General features: G+C 54.3%; 1 protein-coding gene across 2 annotated transcripts in view; it reads right to left on the bottom strand.

Annotated features, from left to right (window-relative positions):
• CENPI (centromere protein I) overlaps positions 1 to 20,813 on the bottom strand; it is a 508,210-nt gene that overhangs the window by 327,907 nt on the left and 159,490 nt on the right. For both annotated transcript variants that reach the window (XM_086964635.1, XM_086964636.1), the window contains exon 5: positions 1,038 to 1,145. In XM_086964635.1, the coding sequence (XP_086820761.1) occupies positions 1,038 to 1,145 (108 nt within the window). The remainder of the gene's footprint in view (positions 1 to 1,037; positions 1,146 to 20,813) is intronic.

Below are 20,813 nucleotides of genomic sequence, written 5' to 3'. Positions count from 1 at the left end.
TCTGCAAGAGTGTTGCTTCGGATCTGCATCTTAAGTGAGGAAAAAGAGGAACGGACATTTGGGTGCAAAAATCACATCATTATGTTGCTCCAGGTTGTCATGCCATGAGGAGGAACAGAGCAACAGAGGTCGAGGGTGCCACTTGTTCGCACACATACATTCTTGCAAAAGATTCCGGATAAAGACTGATATCTAGGGAGACTGCAGATAAGTATTCCTCAGAAATGTAGTTGCCTAAATTCTTTCTGCAGTTTTAGGATCAAGGCTCACTGGGTCCCCCGAGACTATCAATGCTAGAAATATTAGAAGATATAGTGGATGCAAAATACATAAAGACGGAAACTTGGGATTGATTAATGCCAAGGACAGCGCAGATTTGGTGTGAAAAGGACATTTATCAAAATAGATGTAGGATACGGATGCATTCATTTACTGTAAAGTTGCCCACAGAAACGTTAGAAAATGTGAAGCCAGTGGCGCTGATGGGACTTACTTGTTAAAAAACAATTTACCTATAGCAACCCGATCACCAGTTTCTACATTGATAGGACATAGTTTATGTGGGTATGGCTTTATATTTGATGATCCTGTATATTCACTAATGAAAATTCAATAAAGTTGATTATAAAGATTTTTTTTTTATATTAGGAGTAAATATTTTGAAAGGGCATTTGTGGCCTCAAAGTCTACCCATGCAAGAACAACTCTACTCTTCCATCTCCATGCTCCCTCCCCATTTCCCTGGGCTTTGTCGAGCTCTGAAATTCCTAGTTGGAAATAATGTAGTGTCAGAAACAGCTATTCTTGGCAAAGAAAATTATTAAAAATGTGGGTGTGATACAGTATTGCAGCACAAATGCTGTGGACCATAATGCAAACAAACTAAATGGGTCTTCTGTCACCTAGTTGTGAGCCTGATTTGGTAATGTTGCCCCTCTCAATTTTCGGCTCCGGTACCACCATTTCTGCAACACTCTAGAGGCATTTCAGGTTTAAACATTAGGAAAAGCAAGTACACTATTTTCATGGTTACATACCAGTCGGTCATCTTGCAAGAAGAAGAAGAACATGCCGTAGAGCGCATGGAGCTGTTCTTTGGATTGAATAAGGTCAAACATCGTTATCAGCCATCGCAGAAACAGAACCTGGAAAATTATAGGGATATGGTTACTGAAAGGTTCAAGCATCCATGCTAATTGAATTAACTCCAGGTGGTCCATGCGAATTGGATGAACTCCGAAAAACAAAGCTAATTCGGTATAATACATCTGATTACATGGAAATTTTAACAGAAGAGCTCACATAAAAAAAGAAAATTCTCATCACTAGGCACCCACAAAAAATCATTACTGGAGCCTACTGATTTCACATTGATCTTTAAGACACCATAAACATAGCTCCGTCTCCCGTCTCCCTTAATAACCGAGCCTTAGACATCAGATCGGCAGCTACGGTGAAATTTCCTTTCCGGGTTTGGCCTTTGAGAATGCTTTAGTCATCTCTCCAGACTATTATTTTCCAAAATATCATACATACAGAAGAGCAGCTAGCGCGGAGCTCGTTTACAGCTTGTGCATGTGTGATCTTTTAAATACCTTATTTCTAGTCTATTTGATGTGCATACTGTGTGATTCTATTGAAGCTGCCTGAAAGACATCAACAGTGTGTTTTTAAACTCTCTTGCCCACACTTTTGATCGCCGACCTCAACTTCTTTCGCCGCATTCCGGTCACTTCTCCCCGGTCCAACGCAGCTCTAAGTGCTGTTTGTGTGGAGGGAGTGTAGGGTGACTTGCGTTTGCGCTGCTGCTTCCGGTGGCATAGGCCACGCCGCCATCTTGGGTAGCGGTCTAGTTCGCCGCTGCTGCCATAAAAACAAACTGATGGGGCAGACGCACAGCAGACGCGCGCAGCGGGTGCGCCAAAGGCAAGCCTGTCTGCGCCTGGCCGGGACCAGAACCCCTGCCCGGGTACGGACTTACGCGACAGACACTATGGGCTCTCAAGTCGGGGAACTATGTGTTAGAAGAGAGTGTGCAAGAAAGGTTGCGAGCTGAATCCCTACTGGAGGCCAATGTTATTGAGGCGGAGGGGACCCTAAGGACTCAGGGTCAGACCCGAGCCCCTACGGTCAATGGGTTGAAGGTGGCGGTGCTTAATACTCGCTCCTTGCAGAAACATCATCTCAAAGTGTTTGCTCTACTACAGGAGGGAAACATTGATATTCTGGCACTCACAGAAACCTGGTTGGGGTCATACATCTACCCCAGATATTGTGGCAGCCCTGCCAATGGATTTTGATGCGGTATGGCACAATAGGCCAGGGGACTCCAGGGGTGGGGGAGTAGCGGTCCTGTTTAAAAAGTCCCTTGTGGTTACTAAAATACTGGCAGAAAATTGTGACAGTGCGGACGTTTTGGGGATAAAAATCTCCTTGAAATCCTCCTGCCTTATACTGATATATAGTGTATCGGCCCCCTAGGTCTGCCCCTGATTTTAATGAAGGTTTTCTGGAGCTTATTACTGACCTATGTTCCAGATATAAACACCTCTTAGTAGTGGGGTGTTTTACTTATCATTGGGACAAGACGCAAAGAGCCCGTTAGGGATGTATTTGAGACCAATATGATCCGAATGGATCTGCAGCAACTGGTGAACAGTCCTACCCACATTAAAGGTCACACTTTAGACCTAATCTGGTCTTCAAAGCCACGGGCACAGATAACGGATATCAGCCCCTGTGCCTGGTCGGATCCCTTACTGCTAAGATGTTGGGCCCCTAGTGACAGTCAACTCTTGCGGCCCCCACCTTTGTGGAGGAAGGTCAGAATGTGGAAAAATGTTGAGGCAGACCCTCTATTAACTCTGCTACACTCAATTCCTTTCCCTGAGATGAGTGAGGACAACCTGGACCACAAAAGTGCAGCCCTATTCTCCCGGCTACAGCAGGCCATTGACTTACTGGCACCTGAACTGAAAGAAAGGGTTAGAGACAAAAGTAAGGGGGCCCCGTGATTTGACGATACACTAAGGGGAAAAAAGCAACTCCACCGCCAAGCTGAGAGGGGGTGGAGACTTAACTATGAGCCAGCAGAATAAAAAACCTATAAAGCCCTTTTCGCTACGTATAAATCTGCTACCCTAGTGGAGAAAGCAGCAGTTTACGAAGAAAGGATTGCTCTGACAGGAAATAAACAAAAAGAGATCTTTGCCATTCTGAAGGAACGGAGTTAAAAAAGGGAAAAAATGGCCACAATCGCTCTTCCAAACTGCGATAGATTCCAGGATTTCTTTCTCCAGAAAGTTATGGACATCGTTTTGGAAATCACCACAACCCCCATTGACTTCAGCTCTCTGGATCAGATTAGCCCCCTCTGCCCTAGCAGCCAGTTGTCTAGTTTCCCAAGCTTTGATTCTGCCACCCTGGCTGCATTAGCAAAACAGATCAAATCGGACTCTTGAATGGACCCTTGTCCTCCGAGGCTTTTACAAATGGCTCTGCCTGGATTGGAAAGTCAGGTTCTGGGATTACTCAATGAGTCTTTAGACCTGGGCTATCTACCAACTAACTTGAAGGAAGCAAGGGTCACCCCCCTATTGAAAAAAACTGGGGCAGATACGGCAGCCTTAAAAAAACTACAGTCCCATCTCACAGCTCCCCTTTCTAGCAAAAATCTTGGAACAACACGTCCTGAAAACACTTGCAAAATACTTAGATGACCAGTAAGTGCTCCACACTAGCCAGGCAGGTTTCAGAGCACACCATAGTACAGAGCTGGTGATGGTGTCCATCCTGGACGAGCTCAGAGTTAGGGCGGATAACAAACAGCCGAGTGCTCTGATTATATTAGATCTGTCAGCAGCATTCGACACGGTCAGCCATAACATTCTGCTGAACCGGTTGTCGAATCTGGGCATAAAGGGGCAAGCACTTCAATGGCTAAGATCCTTCCTGACTGATCACACAGAGTTCAAATGGGTGAGCAGCTGTCGACCTTGGGCTCCCTGACCTGTGGAGTCCCCCAGAGTTCTGCATGGTCTTCAATCCTCTTTAATATCTATTTGCAGCCCTTGGTAGAGGCTCTAACACGTAGAGACTGCCAGGTCTTTAACTATCCAGACGACACCCAACTTCTGGTCCGGCTTGACAACACCGGCCAAGCTCAGGAATCAGTAAAAAATCTGCTTAGGTTTACTGTGAACTGGATGGCAGCCAATTCCTTGAAAGTCAACCCGGATAAAACAGAGGTGCTTATTATTCCAACTCATAATAGCCCTTCGATTGACCTTTTTTGGCCCCCAGAATTAGGTGTGGTCCCAGTGCCAGTAGTAAAAAGCCTGGGACTGAAAATGGACTCTGAATTGTCCATGTCCTGCCAGGTTTCTTCGGTTGTGGGAATCTGCACGGGCTTACTTAGGCAACAGCGGAGACTTGTTCCTCTCCTCTCTACTTCTGCTTTACAATCAATTGTTTCTACCACTGTCCTCTCTCGGCTGGATTATGGGAATGCTCTTTATTTGGGCATTCCCCAGAAGCTCCTCAGGAGACTACAAGTTGTACAAAATGATGCGGCCAGGCTCATTTTTAGATTCCCTAGGAGAACGCGAGCCACTCCATTACTACATAAATTGCACTGGCTGCTCATTGAACAGCGAGTGCAATTTAAGAGTCTTTGTATAGCCCACAAGGCTATCTATGGGGATGCACCGAAAAGCTCGAGTGAAGTACCTTCCCGGCCGGGCTCTCCGTTCTTCTGAGGCCTGTAGGCTAGCCTCGTCTAGGATTAAACAAAAAAGTGGACAGGGTCTAAAGGGGGATATAAGATTATAAACCTAAAAACACCCTACCCCTACAAGACTAATAAAACACAAAAGGGGTGCTAAGGTCATAAGTGGCCTCTGCTGTCTAACATGTACTTAAAGAAAGAAGGTGTAGACTGTGGTAATGAGTGAGGAGAACAAACGTGAACCCATCAGCCCACCCATTGGCGGAACTTCATCATTTGAATTTAAGAAACTCCAACCTGGTGTCTACTAGGTGTCTCACCTTGATGAAAATGTGAGTACAACCACTAGTATTTGGTACACCAATGATGGAAAGTGATGTCTGGAGGGCTGTGGGAGGTGAAAAAAAGTTGCAGTGTTGAAAGCAAGTGTGCTATAGAAAGAGTGGTGAAATAAAATTACGACGGGACCTGTTTTCGGCATCTTCTGCCTGCCAGTGCAGCTCCTAGGTGTGAGATTGGAGACGGGTAACCTGGGTCTTGAACTGTTGAACATCGTCCTCTACGGTAGAGATGCGAGATTCAGTTTCTTTAATCCGGACGTTGCGGAGATCTTGCCTAATAAGGGTCATGTCGACCCTTACTTCTGCGATCTTGCTTTCAACCAAGAATTGCAACTCAAAAATGGCTTAGAGAATCGTGGATGGGTTCGCAGCAGTGGGGGGGCCTCTTTATCCGCAGTCTCCCCGCTGTCCGCCGTGGTAAACCGGTCAATCTTTGTTTGGGTGGTAGGAGTCTTAGGTATTCTTCCTCGACCCATGGTCACTCGCCAGCAGAAGGGAGGGATGCGGCTCGGTCCCCTGATGTCCAGCGGGGAGATGGAGAATGAAGGGGCTGTTAGACGGGGACCCGGAGGGTCGGCCGAGAACAGGGGGAGAGGCCTCCGGTGAGGGCCGTCTCCAGCGATCGTACAGACAAGTAACTTCCCCCCCACAGATGGACACCACACAAGGATGAGGTCAACACTCTTTATATACGATTCTTGAAGCAAGGTTATCAACGGTACAGTGAGGTCGGGACACGAGGGTCCTCTCAATTCTAGTCTCTGAGGGGGAAAAGGTAGCGGGACAGTCTTGGTACCGGTCTGGTACGGGGGTGGCAAGATGGGTAGCTCACAATCCTCGAGCTCGGAGTTCTGGAAGGTCGGGCCGCGGCAGCGCCAGCAGGGTAGGATGATAAGTCTCGTTTGAGAAGGGCCGCGGCAGCGCCGGCAGGCAAAGGCGATGGTTCACACAAGCATGGGCCGCGGCAGGGCCAGCAGGTCCCGACGAAGGTGTAGGTTGCAGAGGGCCGCGGCAGCGCCAGCAGGCAGGATCGATGATTCACAAGGCAGGGTTGCGGCAGCGCCAGCAGTCCGTCAAGGATGAGTTCTTCAAGGTGTCTCTCGACTCCAGGATACAACTGCCTTCCTGCTCTGGAGCTGCCCCAGTTATAGGTCTGGTCTCCTTTGATGTCCGGACCCTCGCGCTGGGAGGTCGGGAGGTCCGGGATGAGGGAGTCCAGACACCCAGCAGGGGGGTGGAGCCAGCGCCCGGGGAGGCTGGGGGCGATCGGCACCTGGCGGGGGAGAGCCATCGACACTCCTCTCTCCCATTGACCTGCCAAGTGGTTCGTTCACCTCCTGGGTGGATGGTGGTGCCTCGATGTCGGGGCCTGGCCAGGCCCAGGGTTGGGATCGAGCTGAGGCCACGCGGCCTCGTGGTGCAGTGTCCAAGATGGCGGCTGGGCCGGGGCAATGCTGCTGATGGCGGCCTGGGCCAGCCGATGTAGGGGTGTTCAGGAGCAGGCGTCCCGTTGGGGACGAGTTGCAGGTTGCTTCTGTGGGTTGCCGGGGTGGTTCTTCTGGTGACACCGGGAGAGCCGGTGTTCGGGCCTTATCATGCGGGGAGGGAGCGCCCCTTCACGAGGCCTGTCCAACATGCGTCACCCCCAGCTGAAGGCAGGGAGAGTCACCCATCCTCTTGGGTACTCTCCTTGCCGAGGCGGAAAAAGCGTGACAGGCCGTCCGCGTTGGCGTGGTCCTGGCCAGGGCGATGCTCCACAGAGAAGTCCATCCCCTGCAAGGAGATGGACGATCGCAACAGTTTTGGGTTCTCCCCCCGCATCTGCATCAGCCATTGCAGGGGTCGGTGGTCTGTCTGTACCCTGAAATGGGTACCAAAGAGGTAGGGCCGGAGTTTGAGGGCCCATACCACTGCGAAGGCCTCCCTCTCGATGGTGCTCCAGCGCTGCTCTCGGGCCAGCAGGCGTCGGCTGATGAAGGCCACTGGTTGATCGACTCCCTCGGCGTTGAGTTGAGAGAGAGTACTGCCCCAACGCCATGATCTGAGGCGTCCGTCTGGACGATGAATTCCCGGCTGTAGTCGGGGGCCTGGAGCACGGGGGCGGTGCACATGGCGGCCTTCAACTTCTCGAAGGCCGCCTGACAGTCTGGAGTCCATTTGACGGTTTTGGGGTTTTTCTTGGATGTGAGTTCTGTGAGGGGCCCCACAATGCTGCCATAGTCCTTCACAAACCGTCGGTAGTATCCGGTGAGCCCTAGGAAGGCTCGGACCTCGGTTTGGGTGACAGGAGGTTGCCAGGACTGGATGGCAGCGATCTTGAGCTGAAGGGGGGCCACCAGACCGCTCCCCACTTGGTGTCCGAGATAGGTCACGGACCCCTGGCCAATCTGACACTTGCTGGCTTTGATGGTGAGGCCAGCCTGCTGGAGGGCGTGCAGGACTTCTCGGAGGTGGTGAAGGTGGTCTGCCCAGCGACGACTGTACACAGCGATATCGTCCAGGTAGGCGGCGCTGAATTCTTCGAGGCCCGCCAACATCTGGTTCACGAGTCGTTGGAAAGTAGCTGGAGCGTTTTTCATGCCGAATGGCATCACTCTGAAGTGGTAGTGGCCATCCGGGGTAGAGAAGGCGGATCGTTCTTGGGCCCTGGGGGTGAGGCCGATCTGCCAGTAGCGTGCTGTTAGATCGAATATGCTCAGATAGCGGGCAGCCCCCATGCGGTCAACCAGCTCATCCGCCCGGGGGATGGGGTGAGCGTCGGTTCGGGTAACAGCGTTCAGGCCCCGGTAGTCTACACAGAACCGGAGCTCGGGGCGACGCCCGGGGCGGCAGCCTTGGGGACCAGTACGACTGGGCTGGCCCAGGGGCTGTCGGATGGCTCGATCACTCCTAGGGCCAGCATTTTAGAGACTTTGTCCTGGATGCAGGTGCGCACCCGATCTGGCACTCGGTACGCCCTGTGTCGAATAGGTGGACTATCCCCAGTGTCCACGTCGTGAAGGCACTAGGGGGTGACCCCGGGGGTGAGGGGAAAACAGGTTCGCAAATTGTAGCAAGAGAGCCCGACAGTCTTGGCGTTGTTCCGGGGACAAGGTCTCGGAGAGTCTGACCCCTTCCACTGAGCCATCTTTTTCACGGGTCCTCAGTAGGTCAGGGAGGGGCTCGGAGTCTTCTTCCGTCCCACTATCTGTTGCCATTAGTAGGCTGAGTTCCGAGCGCACGAAGTGGGGTTTGAGTCTGTTGGCGTGGAGGTCTCGGAGGGGGTTCCGGGGGGACTCCATGTCTATTAGGTAGGTGACAGGGCCCTTGCGCTCTATCACCTTGAAGGGCCCTGTCCATTTGTCCTGCAGGGCACAAGGTTCGACTGGAGACATCACCCATACTTGCTGGCCTGGTTCGAACTCGATGGAGGAGGCATGTTGATCGTACCATTTCTTCAGGTCCACCTGACTGGCCTCAAGGTTGGCTCTGGCGAGTTCCCTGAATCGCCGGGTCTGGTTGCGGAGGGTTATATACGTCCGGAGGGGTCTTCTGGGGGGCCATCTCCCATCCTTCCTTGACCAGGCTGAGGGGGCCCCGGATGGGGTGTCTGTACAGGAGCTCGAAGGGGCTGAAGCCGAGGGATTTCTGGGGAACTTCTCGATAGGCGAAGAGGAGGCACGGGAGCAGCACGTCACATTGGCGACGTAGGGGTTCTTCCAGGCCCATGATCATTCCCTTGAGAGTGCGGTTAAACCGCTCGACCCGTCAGTTTCCTTGCGGGTGATAAGGGGTCGTGAACCGGTAGGTGACCCCGCACTGCTGCCAGAGAGACCTCATGTACTTTGAGATAAAGTTCGTGCCCCTGTCGCTGACGACCTCCCGGGGGAAGCCCACTCGAGAGAAGATCCCCATTAGGGCTCGGCCTACCACAGGTGCTGTCACGGTCCGAAGAGGAATGGCCTCGGGATACCGGGTGGCGTGGTCCACCAGGACTAGGATGAACCGGTGCCCCTGGGCCGTTCGGGGGTCTAGGGGCCCTAAATGTCTATTCCCACCCGTTCGAACGGGGTGGTGACGACGGGAAAGGGTTGCAAGGGTGCTTTGATCTTTCGGCCGCTCTTCCCGCTGGCCTGGCAGGTGGGGCAGGCCCGGCAGTGGTTGGAGACATCATTTCGCATTTTGGGCCAGTAAAAGTGGGTTACCAGGCGATTGTATGTTTTGTCTTGTCCCAAGTGTCCAGCAAGGGGGACATCGTGCGCTAAATTCAAAAGGAAGTCTCTGAAGCGGAGGGGCACCACCAGCACCCGACTGGCCCCCAGCTCAGCAATTCTTTGCTCGCTGTAGAGCAGGTCATTGTCCCAATAAATCCAGTGGGCCCCTGCGGTGTCTCCTGCGCTCTGGGCGAGGGCTTGCTGCCGGAGTCCCTCGAGGGAGGGACAGGTCTTCTGTTCTTGTCGGAATTGTTCCTGGGTGGGACCACCCTTTTGACGCCACTGGGCCAGTTCGGGAAGGTCCTGGAGTTGAACGGGCCCTTCTTCGACTTGTTCTGGGGGATTGGTGCTTAGGGCGTCTCCCTCTGGGACGATAGGGGGAGGAGGTTCTGGCCATTCGGGTTCTTCGGGACTGGAGATGGCCCGGGCGGCCATGGACCGGGTCGTTATGCAGGCCCATTCAGGGAGGCCCAACAACCCCAGGTGCTCTCTTCTTTCGACGGCTGCCCAGGGGAACTTTCGAGGTCGTTCCCCAGGAGGCAGTCCACTGGGGCATCATCGCGGACAGTCACCTTCAGCATTCCGGACACTCCTCCCCACTCGAAGGGGACGCAGGCCATACGACACAGGCTTTGAGTTGTCGGCTGATCGGACGGGGCAAAGGGACGTTTGGCAAGATTTGCTCCGGGGTTACCAGATGACAGCGGACTGCCGTCACACTGGCCCCGGTGTCGCGTAGGGCTTCAGCCTTGCGCCCATTTATGTTGACCCACTGGCTGTATTTCCTCGTATTGGCGGGTAGGGGAGCCCGCGGAATCATGTCTCTTTCCCCTAGGCAGACCAGGGACATGGCGGCTGGTTCCCACTCGGGCTGTCCCTGTTCGTATTCTTCATAATCCTCTGGGGCTTGCTCTTCTCCCAGGGCGGCGGCAGCGACCTGGCGGGGTATAGTATTCTGGTTCTTCGGTCAATTAGGGTCGTTGGCATAGTGGCCGATCCGCTGGCACCGGTGGCAAGTAACGTTGGCTCTGAACCCCGGACGCATCGGGGGGTTCCCCCTGCCGGCCGGGGGCGGGGTGTTGCTGGTGGGAGCCGCCGGGACGGCGTCCCTACCCCGACCTCCTCCTCGGGGGCGATGGGGACCTTGGCTGGTTCTGTTTGACTCGCTAGGTCCGTTTCGGGCAACTCGAGTGCTTTCCCATCGGTCAGCTTCGGCGGCGAGTTGCCGAGGTTCAGTCAGTTTACTGTTGAGGAGGTGCTGCCTGAGCTCGACGAAGCAATTGTTGGAGAGGTGCTCCCACACAATGAGGTTAAAGAGTTGTTCGTAGGTGGTTACCTGGCTGCCCTTGATCCACCCCTCGAATGCTCTGCTGAAAAAGTTCACGTACTCCACCCAAGTTGTACCCGGGATCCGTTTGCAGTCGCGGAACCGCTGGCGGTACATCTCGGGCGTGAGTCCGTATCGAGTGAGGAGGGCGGCCTTCATGTGGTCGTAGGAGGTCATCTGATGGTCCGGGAGTTGCAGCAGAGCGTCGCGCCCTTCGTTAACGAACCTCCCCCATAACCCGGCTCCCCAGTCACTTCGAGCAATCCGGTGGGAGGTCATGGCTATCTCGTAGGCTTTGAACCATTGCTGGATATCGTCGTTCCGATAATATTCTCTGACGACATCCTTGGGGATGTGGACTTTAGGGTCTGTAGTGCCAGGAGTGTTCGGGCGCTCGGGCACCCCGAGATCTTTATTCTGTTTCCGAAGCTCTATTTCTGCTAGATTGCGCTCATGTTCGTAGGCCAGTTTTTTCTCTTCTAACTCCCTCTGTTTTTGCTTCTCTTCCCGTTCCTCTCGGAGCCGCAAGTGTTCCAATGTTATCTTTTGTTCCGCCAATTTCAGTTCTCCGTCCAACCGAAGCCGTGCCAGCTCTAATTCATGGAGTCTGCTTTTTTCTCGTTCTCTGATCTCCTCTGGGGAGAGACCTGTTCTTCTTCCTTCCGTCGGAGGGGTGCTCGTTTCCGGTGCCTCGAGGCTTTGGTTTTGGTGTGCGGCCGTACCCGTTTCTGCCCAAGATTCTAGGGCCATTTTGAAGTCTTCTTTTGTGCTCAGTCCTGTGGTAGCAATGCCTAGTTCCATGCAAAATTGTTTTAGCTCTCTGTGGTTGTAGTCTTCTAGTTTCTCCATCTGGAATTTTTCTGTGGATCCGCTCTCTTTTGTTGTCATTGTGGTTGAGTCGTGGGGTGAGTTACTCTCTGTACGATTACGCGTTGGTTCGGATCGCGCCGCTGGCCACCAATGTTAGACGGGGACCCGGAGGGTCGGCCGAGGACAGGGGGAGAGGCCTCCGGTGAGGGCCGTCTCCAGCGATCGTACAGACAAGTAACTTCCCCCCCACAGATGGACACCACACAAGGATGAGGTCAATACTCTTTATATACGATTCTTGAAGCAAGGTTATCAACGGTACAGTGAGGTCGGGACACGAGGGTCCTCTCAATTCTAGTCTGAGGGGGAAAAGGTAGCGGGATAGTCTTGGTACCGGTCTGGTACGGGGTGGCAAGATGGGTAGCTCACAATCCTCGAGCTCGGAGTTCTGGAAGGTCGGGCCGCGGCAGCGCCAGCAGGCTAGGATGATAAGTCTCGTTTGAGAAGGGCCACGGCAGCGCCGGCAGGCAAAGGCGATGGTTCACACAAGGATGGGCCGCGGCAGGGCCAGCAGGTCCCGACGAAGGTGTAGGTTGCAGAGGGCCACGGCAGCGCCAGCAGGCAGGAACGATGGTTCACGAGGATGGGCCGCGGCAGCGCCAGCAGGTCCCGACGAAGGTGGAGGTTGCAGAGGGCCGCGGCAGCGCCAGCAGGCAGGAACGATGGTTCATAAAGATGGGCCGCGGCAGCGCCAGCAGGTCCCGACGAAGGTGTAGGTTGCAGAGGGCCGCGGCAGCGCCAGCAGGCAGGATCGATGATTCACAAGGCAGGGCTGCGGCAGCGCCAGCAGTCCGTCAAGGATGAGTTCTTCAAGGTGTCTCTCGACTCCAGGATACAACTGCCTTCCTGCTCTGGAGCTGCCCCAGTTATAGGTCTGGTCTCCTTTGATGTCCGGACCCTCGCGCTGGGAGGTCGGGAGGTCCGGGATGAGGGAGTCCAGACACCCAGCAGGGGGGTGGAGCCAGCGCCCGGGGAGGCTGGGGGCGATCGGCACCTGGCGGGGGAGAGCCATCGATACTCCTCTCTCCCATTGACCTGCCAAGTGGTTCGTTCACCTCCTGGGTGGATGGTGGTGCCTGGATGTCGGGGCCTGGCCAGGCCCAGGGTTGGGGTCGAGCTGAGGCCACGCGGCCTCTTGGTGCAGTGTCCAAGATGGCGGCTGGGCCGGGGCAATGCTGCTGATGGCGGCCCGGGCCAGCCGATGTAGGGGTGTTCGGGAGCAGGCGTCCCGTTGGGGACGAGTTGCAGGTTGCTTCTGTGGGTTGCCGGGGTGGTTCTTCTGGTGACACCGGGAGAGCCGGTGTTCGGGCCTTATCATGCGGGGAGGGAGCAGCCCCTTCACGAGGCCTGTCCAACAGGGGCGGCCAAGGCGGAAGGGGGCCATGCTTGGTCACACCTCGCCGTCCGATCCACCACTGGGGTCCCCGGACAGCAGGCCCACAAGCGTCCGTGGGTAGTCTTAAGCGCTTGGGGCAGCAGTAGAGGTCTGGGGCCAAGGGCTGGTGAGGCAGACGTGCCCCCAGGATACAGCAGCGGTGGATGACCGGGGACCAAGGGAGGGGACTGGAGAGAAGGCTAGAGGACCACTCCCACTCTGCCACTCTGATTTGTGGCCAAAACCTCCAAGGGAGCCATCAGATCTCTGCACCAGACGTGGAATTGCCCTTTAGAGGGTCGCTGCTGCCCGAAATGACGGCCGAGGCATTCCCGACATCCCACTAGGTCCTGGGAAGGAAAGTACAGCAGACTGGACCGTCCCAGCCTGGGCGCGGGGGGTAGGGCCTCCCCAACTGCGGGGTCTCACCAGACGTGTGGGGAGGGGGAGGAGGCGGGGGAAGAATAGCCGTGCCAGCCAGTGGTGCCCCCCCTTTTGCCACCCGATCAACTGCTGAATCCTCGACCCAGACGCAGCAGCACCACCGCTCCTTAACTCCAAGCAGGTCCTCCGTGTGCTCAGAGCAGGCCTCTCACCAGATAGCAGCCTGCGGCATCAGTCTAGGCCTTGGGGGCAGCAGGGATGGACCAGTCACCTCCAGGCCTCTCTAATGAGCTCCGCAGGGTCACTGCTTCCAACAGGCCTCCCACCAGATGGCGGCGTCTGCTGTGTCAGTCTAGGCTTTAGGGGCAGCGGGAATGGTCCAGTCGCCTCTGGGCCTCCCTCACTAGCTCTGCAGGGTCCCTGCTCATGGCTGGTCTGGTAGAAGGAAACACCACAGCTCCGCCGCTAAAGAGCAGGGGAGCAGGTGCGGCCCCCCTCAAAGCACCAGGCGAGGCCTGGAGAGGAGCGCAGCGGATCACCCGGGGGAGAGGTACAGCTTCAGTCCTCCACCTCCTGATTGACGGCCAGTGTCTCCAGGCACGGCTATTCTTCCCCCGCCTCCTCCCCCTCCCCACACGTCTGGTGAGACCCCGCAGTTGGGGACGCCCTACCCCCCGCGCCCAGGCTGGGACGGTCCGGTCTGCTGTACTTTCCTTCCCAGGACCTAGTGGGATGTCGGGAATGCCTCGGCCGTCATTTCGGGCAGCAGCGACCCTCTAAAGGGCAATTACACGTCTGGTGCAGAGATCTGATGGCTCCCTTGGAGGTTTTGGCCACAAATCAGAGTGGCAGAGTGGGAGTGGTCCTCTAGCCTTCTCTCCAGTCCCCTCCCTTGGTCCCCGGTCATCCACCGCTGCTGTATCCTGGGGGCACGTCTGCCTCACCAGCCCTTGGCCCCAGACCTCTACTGCTGCCCCAAGCGCTTAAGACTACTCACGGACGCTTGTGGGCCCGCTGTCCGGGGACCCCAGTGGTGGATCGGACGGCGAGGTGTGACCAAGCATGGCCCCCTTCCGCCTTGGCCGCCCCTTCATTCTCCATCTCCCCGCCGGACATCAGGGGACCGAGCCGCATCCCTCCCTTCTGCTGGCGAGTGACCATGGGTCGAGGAAGAATACCTAAGACTCCTACCACCCAAACAAAGATTGACCGGTTTACCACGGCGGACAGCGGGGAGACTGCGGATAAAGAGGCCCCCCCACTGCTGCGAACCCATCCACGATTCTCTAAGCCATTTTTGAGTTGCAATTCTTGGTTGAAAGCAAGATCGCAGAAGTAAGGGTCGACATGACCCTTATTAGGCAAGATCTCCGCAACGTCCGGATTAAAGAAACTGAATCTCGCATCTCTACCGTAGAGGACGATGTTTAACAGTTCAAGACCCAGGTTACCCGCCTTCAATCTCACACCTAGGAACTGCACTGGCAGGCAGAAGATGCCGAAAACAGGTCCCGTTGTAATAACCTTTGTCTGGTTGGATTTGCAGAGGGCGTGGAGCATGGCTGGACGGTGGACTTTGTGGAGCGCTGACTGCGCTCGTGGATGCCCAAGGGCTCCTCTCCCCATGGTTCGTGATCGAATTGGCTCATTGCTCGCTTGTGCCCCGGCCCCAACCAGGAGCGCCTTCCAGGCCAATCATCATACGAATCCTCAACTTCAAGGACCGGGACTCTATACTGGCCGAAGCCTGTAAACAGCATCTTCAGCACGAGAATCGGACAATCATGATATTTCCTGATTACACCCGCAAGGTCCAGGGCCAGGGCCGTACCTTTGGAGAAGTTAAGCAGAATCTGCGCTTACTTAACATAAAATACATGCTCCTCTTAACGACACGTCTGAGAGTGGCGTTTCAGGACAGAACTCTTTTTCGATGATCCAGGTGAGGCCTGGGCATGGGCAGTAAAGAATATACAGTATGTTCTTTGTTTTTAAATCTCAGTAAGATATGAGTCAGACTTTTCCTATAGCCCCTTTTTAGGTCGCGGCCATGCGAGGGCTTCTTGGAATCAATACGGATTCCGAAGCTGTGTCTCCGCTCCGGCTCCAATTATCATTGCCGCTCATCGGTTTTCGTCAGTAATTATGCTAAACATGCTTCGCTCATTGCACAGGAAGGTTTTAAAACCCTCCTGGTTGCCACCCTGTCCGCTTTAGGCCATGCCTACCCGGGATTGGACCTTTACTCCACGGCCTGACCGTGCCTTCTAAGTGCAGGGTGAGCACTTTCTTTTTTTTCCCATTGGCACAATGGCTTGGCGACAGCTTTTTAGGTCTCATGCACGCTTTCACTTTCCTCGCAGAGGACAGTTTTGAGGTGAACTCCTGCATGTCTCGCAAGGGGATCGAAGACTGGATGGTGAAGCAAAAATGTTCGGGCAGTGTGGCTTCCTTGGGATCCCAGAACCAGGTCGGTCATAACGCTGGCTGCGCGTTCAACCACTCCAGCGTACGTACGTGTGGGGTTGTAGGTGTGTGTGTGGGGTTGTGTGTGGGGTTGTGTGTGGGGTTGTGTGTGGGGTTGTGTGTGGGGTTGTGTGTGGGGTTGTGTGTGGGGTTGTGTGTGGTTGGTTGTGGGGTTGTGTGTGTGGTTGGTTGTGGGGTTGTGTGCGTGGTTGGTTGTGGGGTTGTGTGCGTGTGGTTGGTTGTGGGGTTGTGTGTGGTTGTGGGGTTGTGTGTGGTTGTGGGGTTGTGTGTGTGGTTGGTTGTGGGGTTGTGTGCGTGTGGTTGGTTGTGGGGTTGTGTGCTTGGTTGTGTGGTTGTTGTGTGTGTGTGGTTGTGTGATTGTTGTGTGTGTGTGGTTGTGTGGTTGTTGTGTGTGTGTGGTTGTGTGGTTGTTGTGTGTGTGTGGTTGTGTGGTTGTTGTGTGTGTGTGGTTGTGTGTGTGTGGTTGTGTGTGTGTGGGGTTGTGTGTGTGGTTGTGTGCGTGTGGTTGTGTGTGTGGGTGGTTGTGTGCGTGTGGTTGTGTGCGTGTGGTGGTTGTGTGTGTGTGCGTGTGGTTGTGTGTGTGTGCGTGTGGGGTTGTATGGGTGTGCGTGTGGGGTTGTATGGGTGTGCGTGTGGGGTTGTATGGGTGTGCGTGTGGGGTTGTATGGGTGTGCGTGTGGGGTTGTATGGGTGTGCGTGTGGGGTTGTATGGGTGCGCGTGTGGGGTTGTATGGGTGCGCGTGTGGGGTTGTATGTGTGCGCGTGTGGGGTTGTATGTATGCGCGTGTGGGGTTGTATGTGTGCGCGTGTGGGGTTGTATGTGTGCGCGTGGGGGGTTGTATGTGTGCGCGTGGGGGGTTGTATGTGTGCGCGTGGGGGGTTGTATGTGTGCGCGTGGGGGGTTGTATGTGTGCGCGTGGGGGGTTGTATGTGTGCGCGTGGGGGGTTGTATGTGTGGGGGTTGTATGTGTGTGCGTGTGGGGTAGAAGACCCTTTGCATTGCCCATCGCCAAAGGAGACATGTCGGGAAACGAGGCAACCCAGTAGACAAAGTGGTCCGTCCTCTGGGTTTTTCTTCCGGTATCTCAGCGATCCCTGCAGTATTCGATGGCAATCGCCACGTAGGAGTGGAAGTGACCTTGCGGAACCAGGCAGGCAGTACTTGGCTAGTGACTGCCATGTTGGACTCTGGAGCAACAGGTAACTTCATCGACACGGCCTATTCGCAAGTCCTGGGCATAAAAACAGTACACAGGCAGTCGACGGAACGGACCTGACTTCCAGTCTTATCAGACATCGTTCCGAAGACCTGACTATGTCCCTTGCAAACCACCACACCGAACTCATCGACTTCGACGTCATCGACGCGCCTCAGTTCCGGGTCATTTTGGGTCTGCCATGGTTGGTAAAACATAATCCCCGCATCGATTGGGTGTCCCGAATCATACACCTAGATTCGGAACACTGCTGCAGGTCCTGTTACGTGATGGATGACCCACGAGGTGATCGCACCATACAAGCACGCTCTCTACCCTTGCAAGGAATGGGGATGGTTACCCAGACAGAAGTTCCCGAATGTTACCTGGACCTGGCGGAAGTATTCGACAAGAAAGGAGCCAACACCCTGCCACCGCATCACCCCTTCGACTGCCGAATAGACCTGATACCCGGCTCAACGTTACCTTGTAGCAGGATTTATTTCCTTACGGAGAAGGAGAACATCCATCTACGCTCCTATTTGGACGAGTATTTGGACAACGGGTTTATCCGCCATTCCAGGTCTCCGGTGTCCTCTCCTCTTTTCTTCGTATCGAAGAAGGAAGGCGATCTGAGGACCTGCATCGACTTCAGATCGATGAATGCCATCACGGTGAAGAACCGGTACCCACTCCCGTTGATCTCCAACCTCATGGATCAGGTAAAGAACGCCTCTATCTACACCAAACTGGACTTACGGGGTGCTTCCCACCTAGTCGGAGTCCGAAAGGGCAACGAATGGAACACCGCCTTCCGGACAAAGTTCGGTCTGTTCGAATACCAGGTCATGCATTTCGGACTCTGCAACGCCCCCACAGCGTTCCAGTATTTCATCGATGAGGTGTTAAGGGAATACATCGACATCTTCTGTATCGTCTATATAGACTATATCCTGATATATTCGCAGAACCTCACAGAACAAGTCCAACATGTGCGCTCCGTCCTCCAACAGTTGGGAAGGCATCGTTTGTACGTAAAGCTGGAGAAGAGCGTTTTTCATGTCAGCTTTGTTGAGTTCCTGGGACACATCACTCCAGCTAGCATCCGAATGGACAACAAGAAGGTAGTCCAAGGTAGGCCATTCTGCAGTGGCCCACTCCGGAATCAGTAAAAGGGGTCCAGCGGTTCCTGGGGTTTTCCAACTACTACCGACGTTTTATTACGGGCTTCTCCGAAATGGTGGCTCCCATCACACGCTTACTGCATAAAGGGGTGTGTTTTAGCTGGGATCAGAAAGCAGACAACACATTTCAGGAGCTAAAAAGAATATTCACCACAGCCCCTGTTCTAGTGCACCCGGATACAGAGCAGCCCTTCATAGTGGAGGCGGACGCCTCAAAAGACGCAATAGGAGGCGTACTGTCACAAAGGGACCCCAGCACTGGACTAATGCATCCAGTGGCTTTCTACTCAAAGAAACTCCAACCCACAGAACGCAACTACACCGTGTCTGACCGGGAGCTGCTGGCAATAAAAACGGCCTTTGAGGAATGGCGGCACTACCTGAAAGATGCAAAGCACACAGTCACCATCTACACAGACCACCGGAACCTACAGTTCCTACGCTCAGCACGTGCCCTCACAGCCAGACAGCTCCAATGGACGTTATTCTTAAATGAATACAATTTCGTGATCACGTTCTGACCCGGAAAAGAAAACGCCAAGGCGGACGCACGGTCACGACTGGACAAAACCGATGAAGAAACCACGGTAGTTGAGCCGGTCCCCATCATACCAGAACAACGCTTTCAGGGCGTGGTAGCATCCTCAGAGTTCATGACACAGGTGCACAACGACACGAACCTAACTGATCCAACCATCCTGGCACAAGGCACGACGGGGTAACCCGTGTTGATGGGTTGCTGTACAAGGGAAGCAAGTTGTACCTGCCTGGAGAAACCAGTCAGAAACAAGCCATCCATATGTGCCACGATCACGTCCTCTCCGGTAACCCTGGCTACCACAAGACGCTCTACCTTATACAGAGACAGTTTTGGTGGCCATCGTTAGTGCCTGACACTAGAAGTCATGTGTCGAGTTGTGTCGTTTGCCTACAGGGCAAGAACAGGTCTGAACCTTAGGTTGGTCTGCTGCGTCCCGTCCCCGTACCACCGTTCCCTTGGCACACCATCTCCATGGATTTCGTGGTTGACCTCCCTCTGACCAAGACCGGCCACAACACGATACTCACCATAGTGGACCACCTCTCAAAGATGGCTCATTTCGTGCCTTTGACGAGGATAGCCACTGACCTAGCTTTTATCTTCGTGCACAACGTGGTTCGCCTCCACGGCATTCCGGCAGTGGTAATAACGGACCGGGGGTCACAGTTCGTCTCCCGTTTTTGGAAAGAGGTGTGCAGGATCTTGGATATGGATGGGCACCTTTCCTCCGCATACCATCCCCAGACGGACGGACAAGCAGAGAGAACGAACCATACCATGGAACAGTACCTCCGCTGTTTGCTGCTTATGGTTGAGAAGGGTTGGTCTGAGGTGCTGTGGATGGCGGAATACGCGTACAACAACAGCAAACATTCGGCCAATGGCATGTCCCCTTTTTTTTGTCTCAAGGGTCGGCACCCCCGCACCACTGCCTGGGAGGAACTGCTGGATAGCCAGTTACCAACGGTGCGGGCGTATCATGGTACCCTGTGCAGCCTCTAGCAACAGGCCGGTTCGAACTGGCCAAGGCGAAGGACTCCTACAAGACTCATGCTGATGCACACAGACAGAAGGAACCCAAGCACCGCTTGGGTGATTGTGGCTTTCCATTCGGCACCTTAATTTTCATGGTCCCAAGAAACATCTGCCCCGTTATGTGGGCCCTTTTGTCATCGAGAAGGTGGTTAACCCTGTTGCAATGCGGCTCACACTTCCTCCGCATATGAAGATCCATCCGGTCTTCCACGTCTCCCTGTTGCGTGCAGTTCATCCTGACAGCTCAGTTCCATCTCCTCCTTCCCCGGTGGAGGTGGAGGACCATGTTGAGTACGAGGTCAGGGCAATCCTGGGTTCCCGTCGTACTAGGGGGAAGCTATACTACCTAGTGGACTGGAAGGGGTACGGTCCAGATGAGCGGTCCTGGGAACCACTGTCCCATGTGCGCCGACGAGAGAGGACGCCGACCTTGCGACCCATCTCTGATCTTCCTTTTATTCAGATCCTCATATCCGGCCTCCCCTGATTACTAAGTGGATATTGAAGGGTTCCACCCTATAGCCCGGTCGCGGCACGGGACGCCGATTCCGGCAGCCACAGGGAACTTGCTGTTGGCCCGATTCCTTCCATCTGGTCTCTTCTTTCCTGACCTTGCCAGATCATACCCACAGTGATCACTTACAGAACGTTTGCTTAATCAGAACATGGTTTCCCCCCCTCCCCCCGGAGTCTCCTCTAATGGGATGCGCCGCCTGTGAAGGAAACCAGAAAAATATGTGCCCGCTTTCTAATTTTTTATTAGGACCTGTTTAATCCGGAAGCTCGCATGGTTCCCATCCGTATAGACCTGTAAGAAACCCTTTTCTGCAGGTACCTCATCTGAATTACTGAAGAATCTATGATAAGACTCCTCTATGAGAAAAATGTGTGTATGTCCCCCTCCCTGGTCTCCAATGCCCTGATGAAGATGCAGCCTAAATTGGCCTTGCATTGAAACGCACGTTGGCGTGATCTACATGGATGGCCTTCAGTGTAGTATTACCATTTACTGCACTTCAACTTTAACTGCCACCATGTTGGTTTTTTCTACCCTAGCAACCATTGATTGTGATGTTGCAGGCCCCTAGGTCCTTCTATGTTTGTATGTGTATGTTTGCATTATCTCGATAGTGAGAGAGATTGAGATGTGTATG

The sequence above is a fragment of the Lissotriton vulgaris genome, chromosome 4_1 (assembly GCF_964263255.1).
Source record: "Lissotriton vulgaris chromosome 4_1, aLisVul1.2, whole genome shotgun sequence".
NCBI lineage: Eukaryota > Metazoa > Chordata > Amphibia > Caudata > Salamandridae > Lissotriton > Lissotriton vulgaris.
The sequence above is the reverse complement of the archived record's forward strand: the minus strand, read 5'-3'. Positions and strand labels throughout refer to the sequence as shown.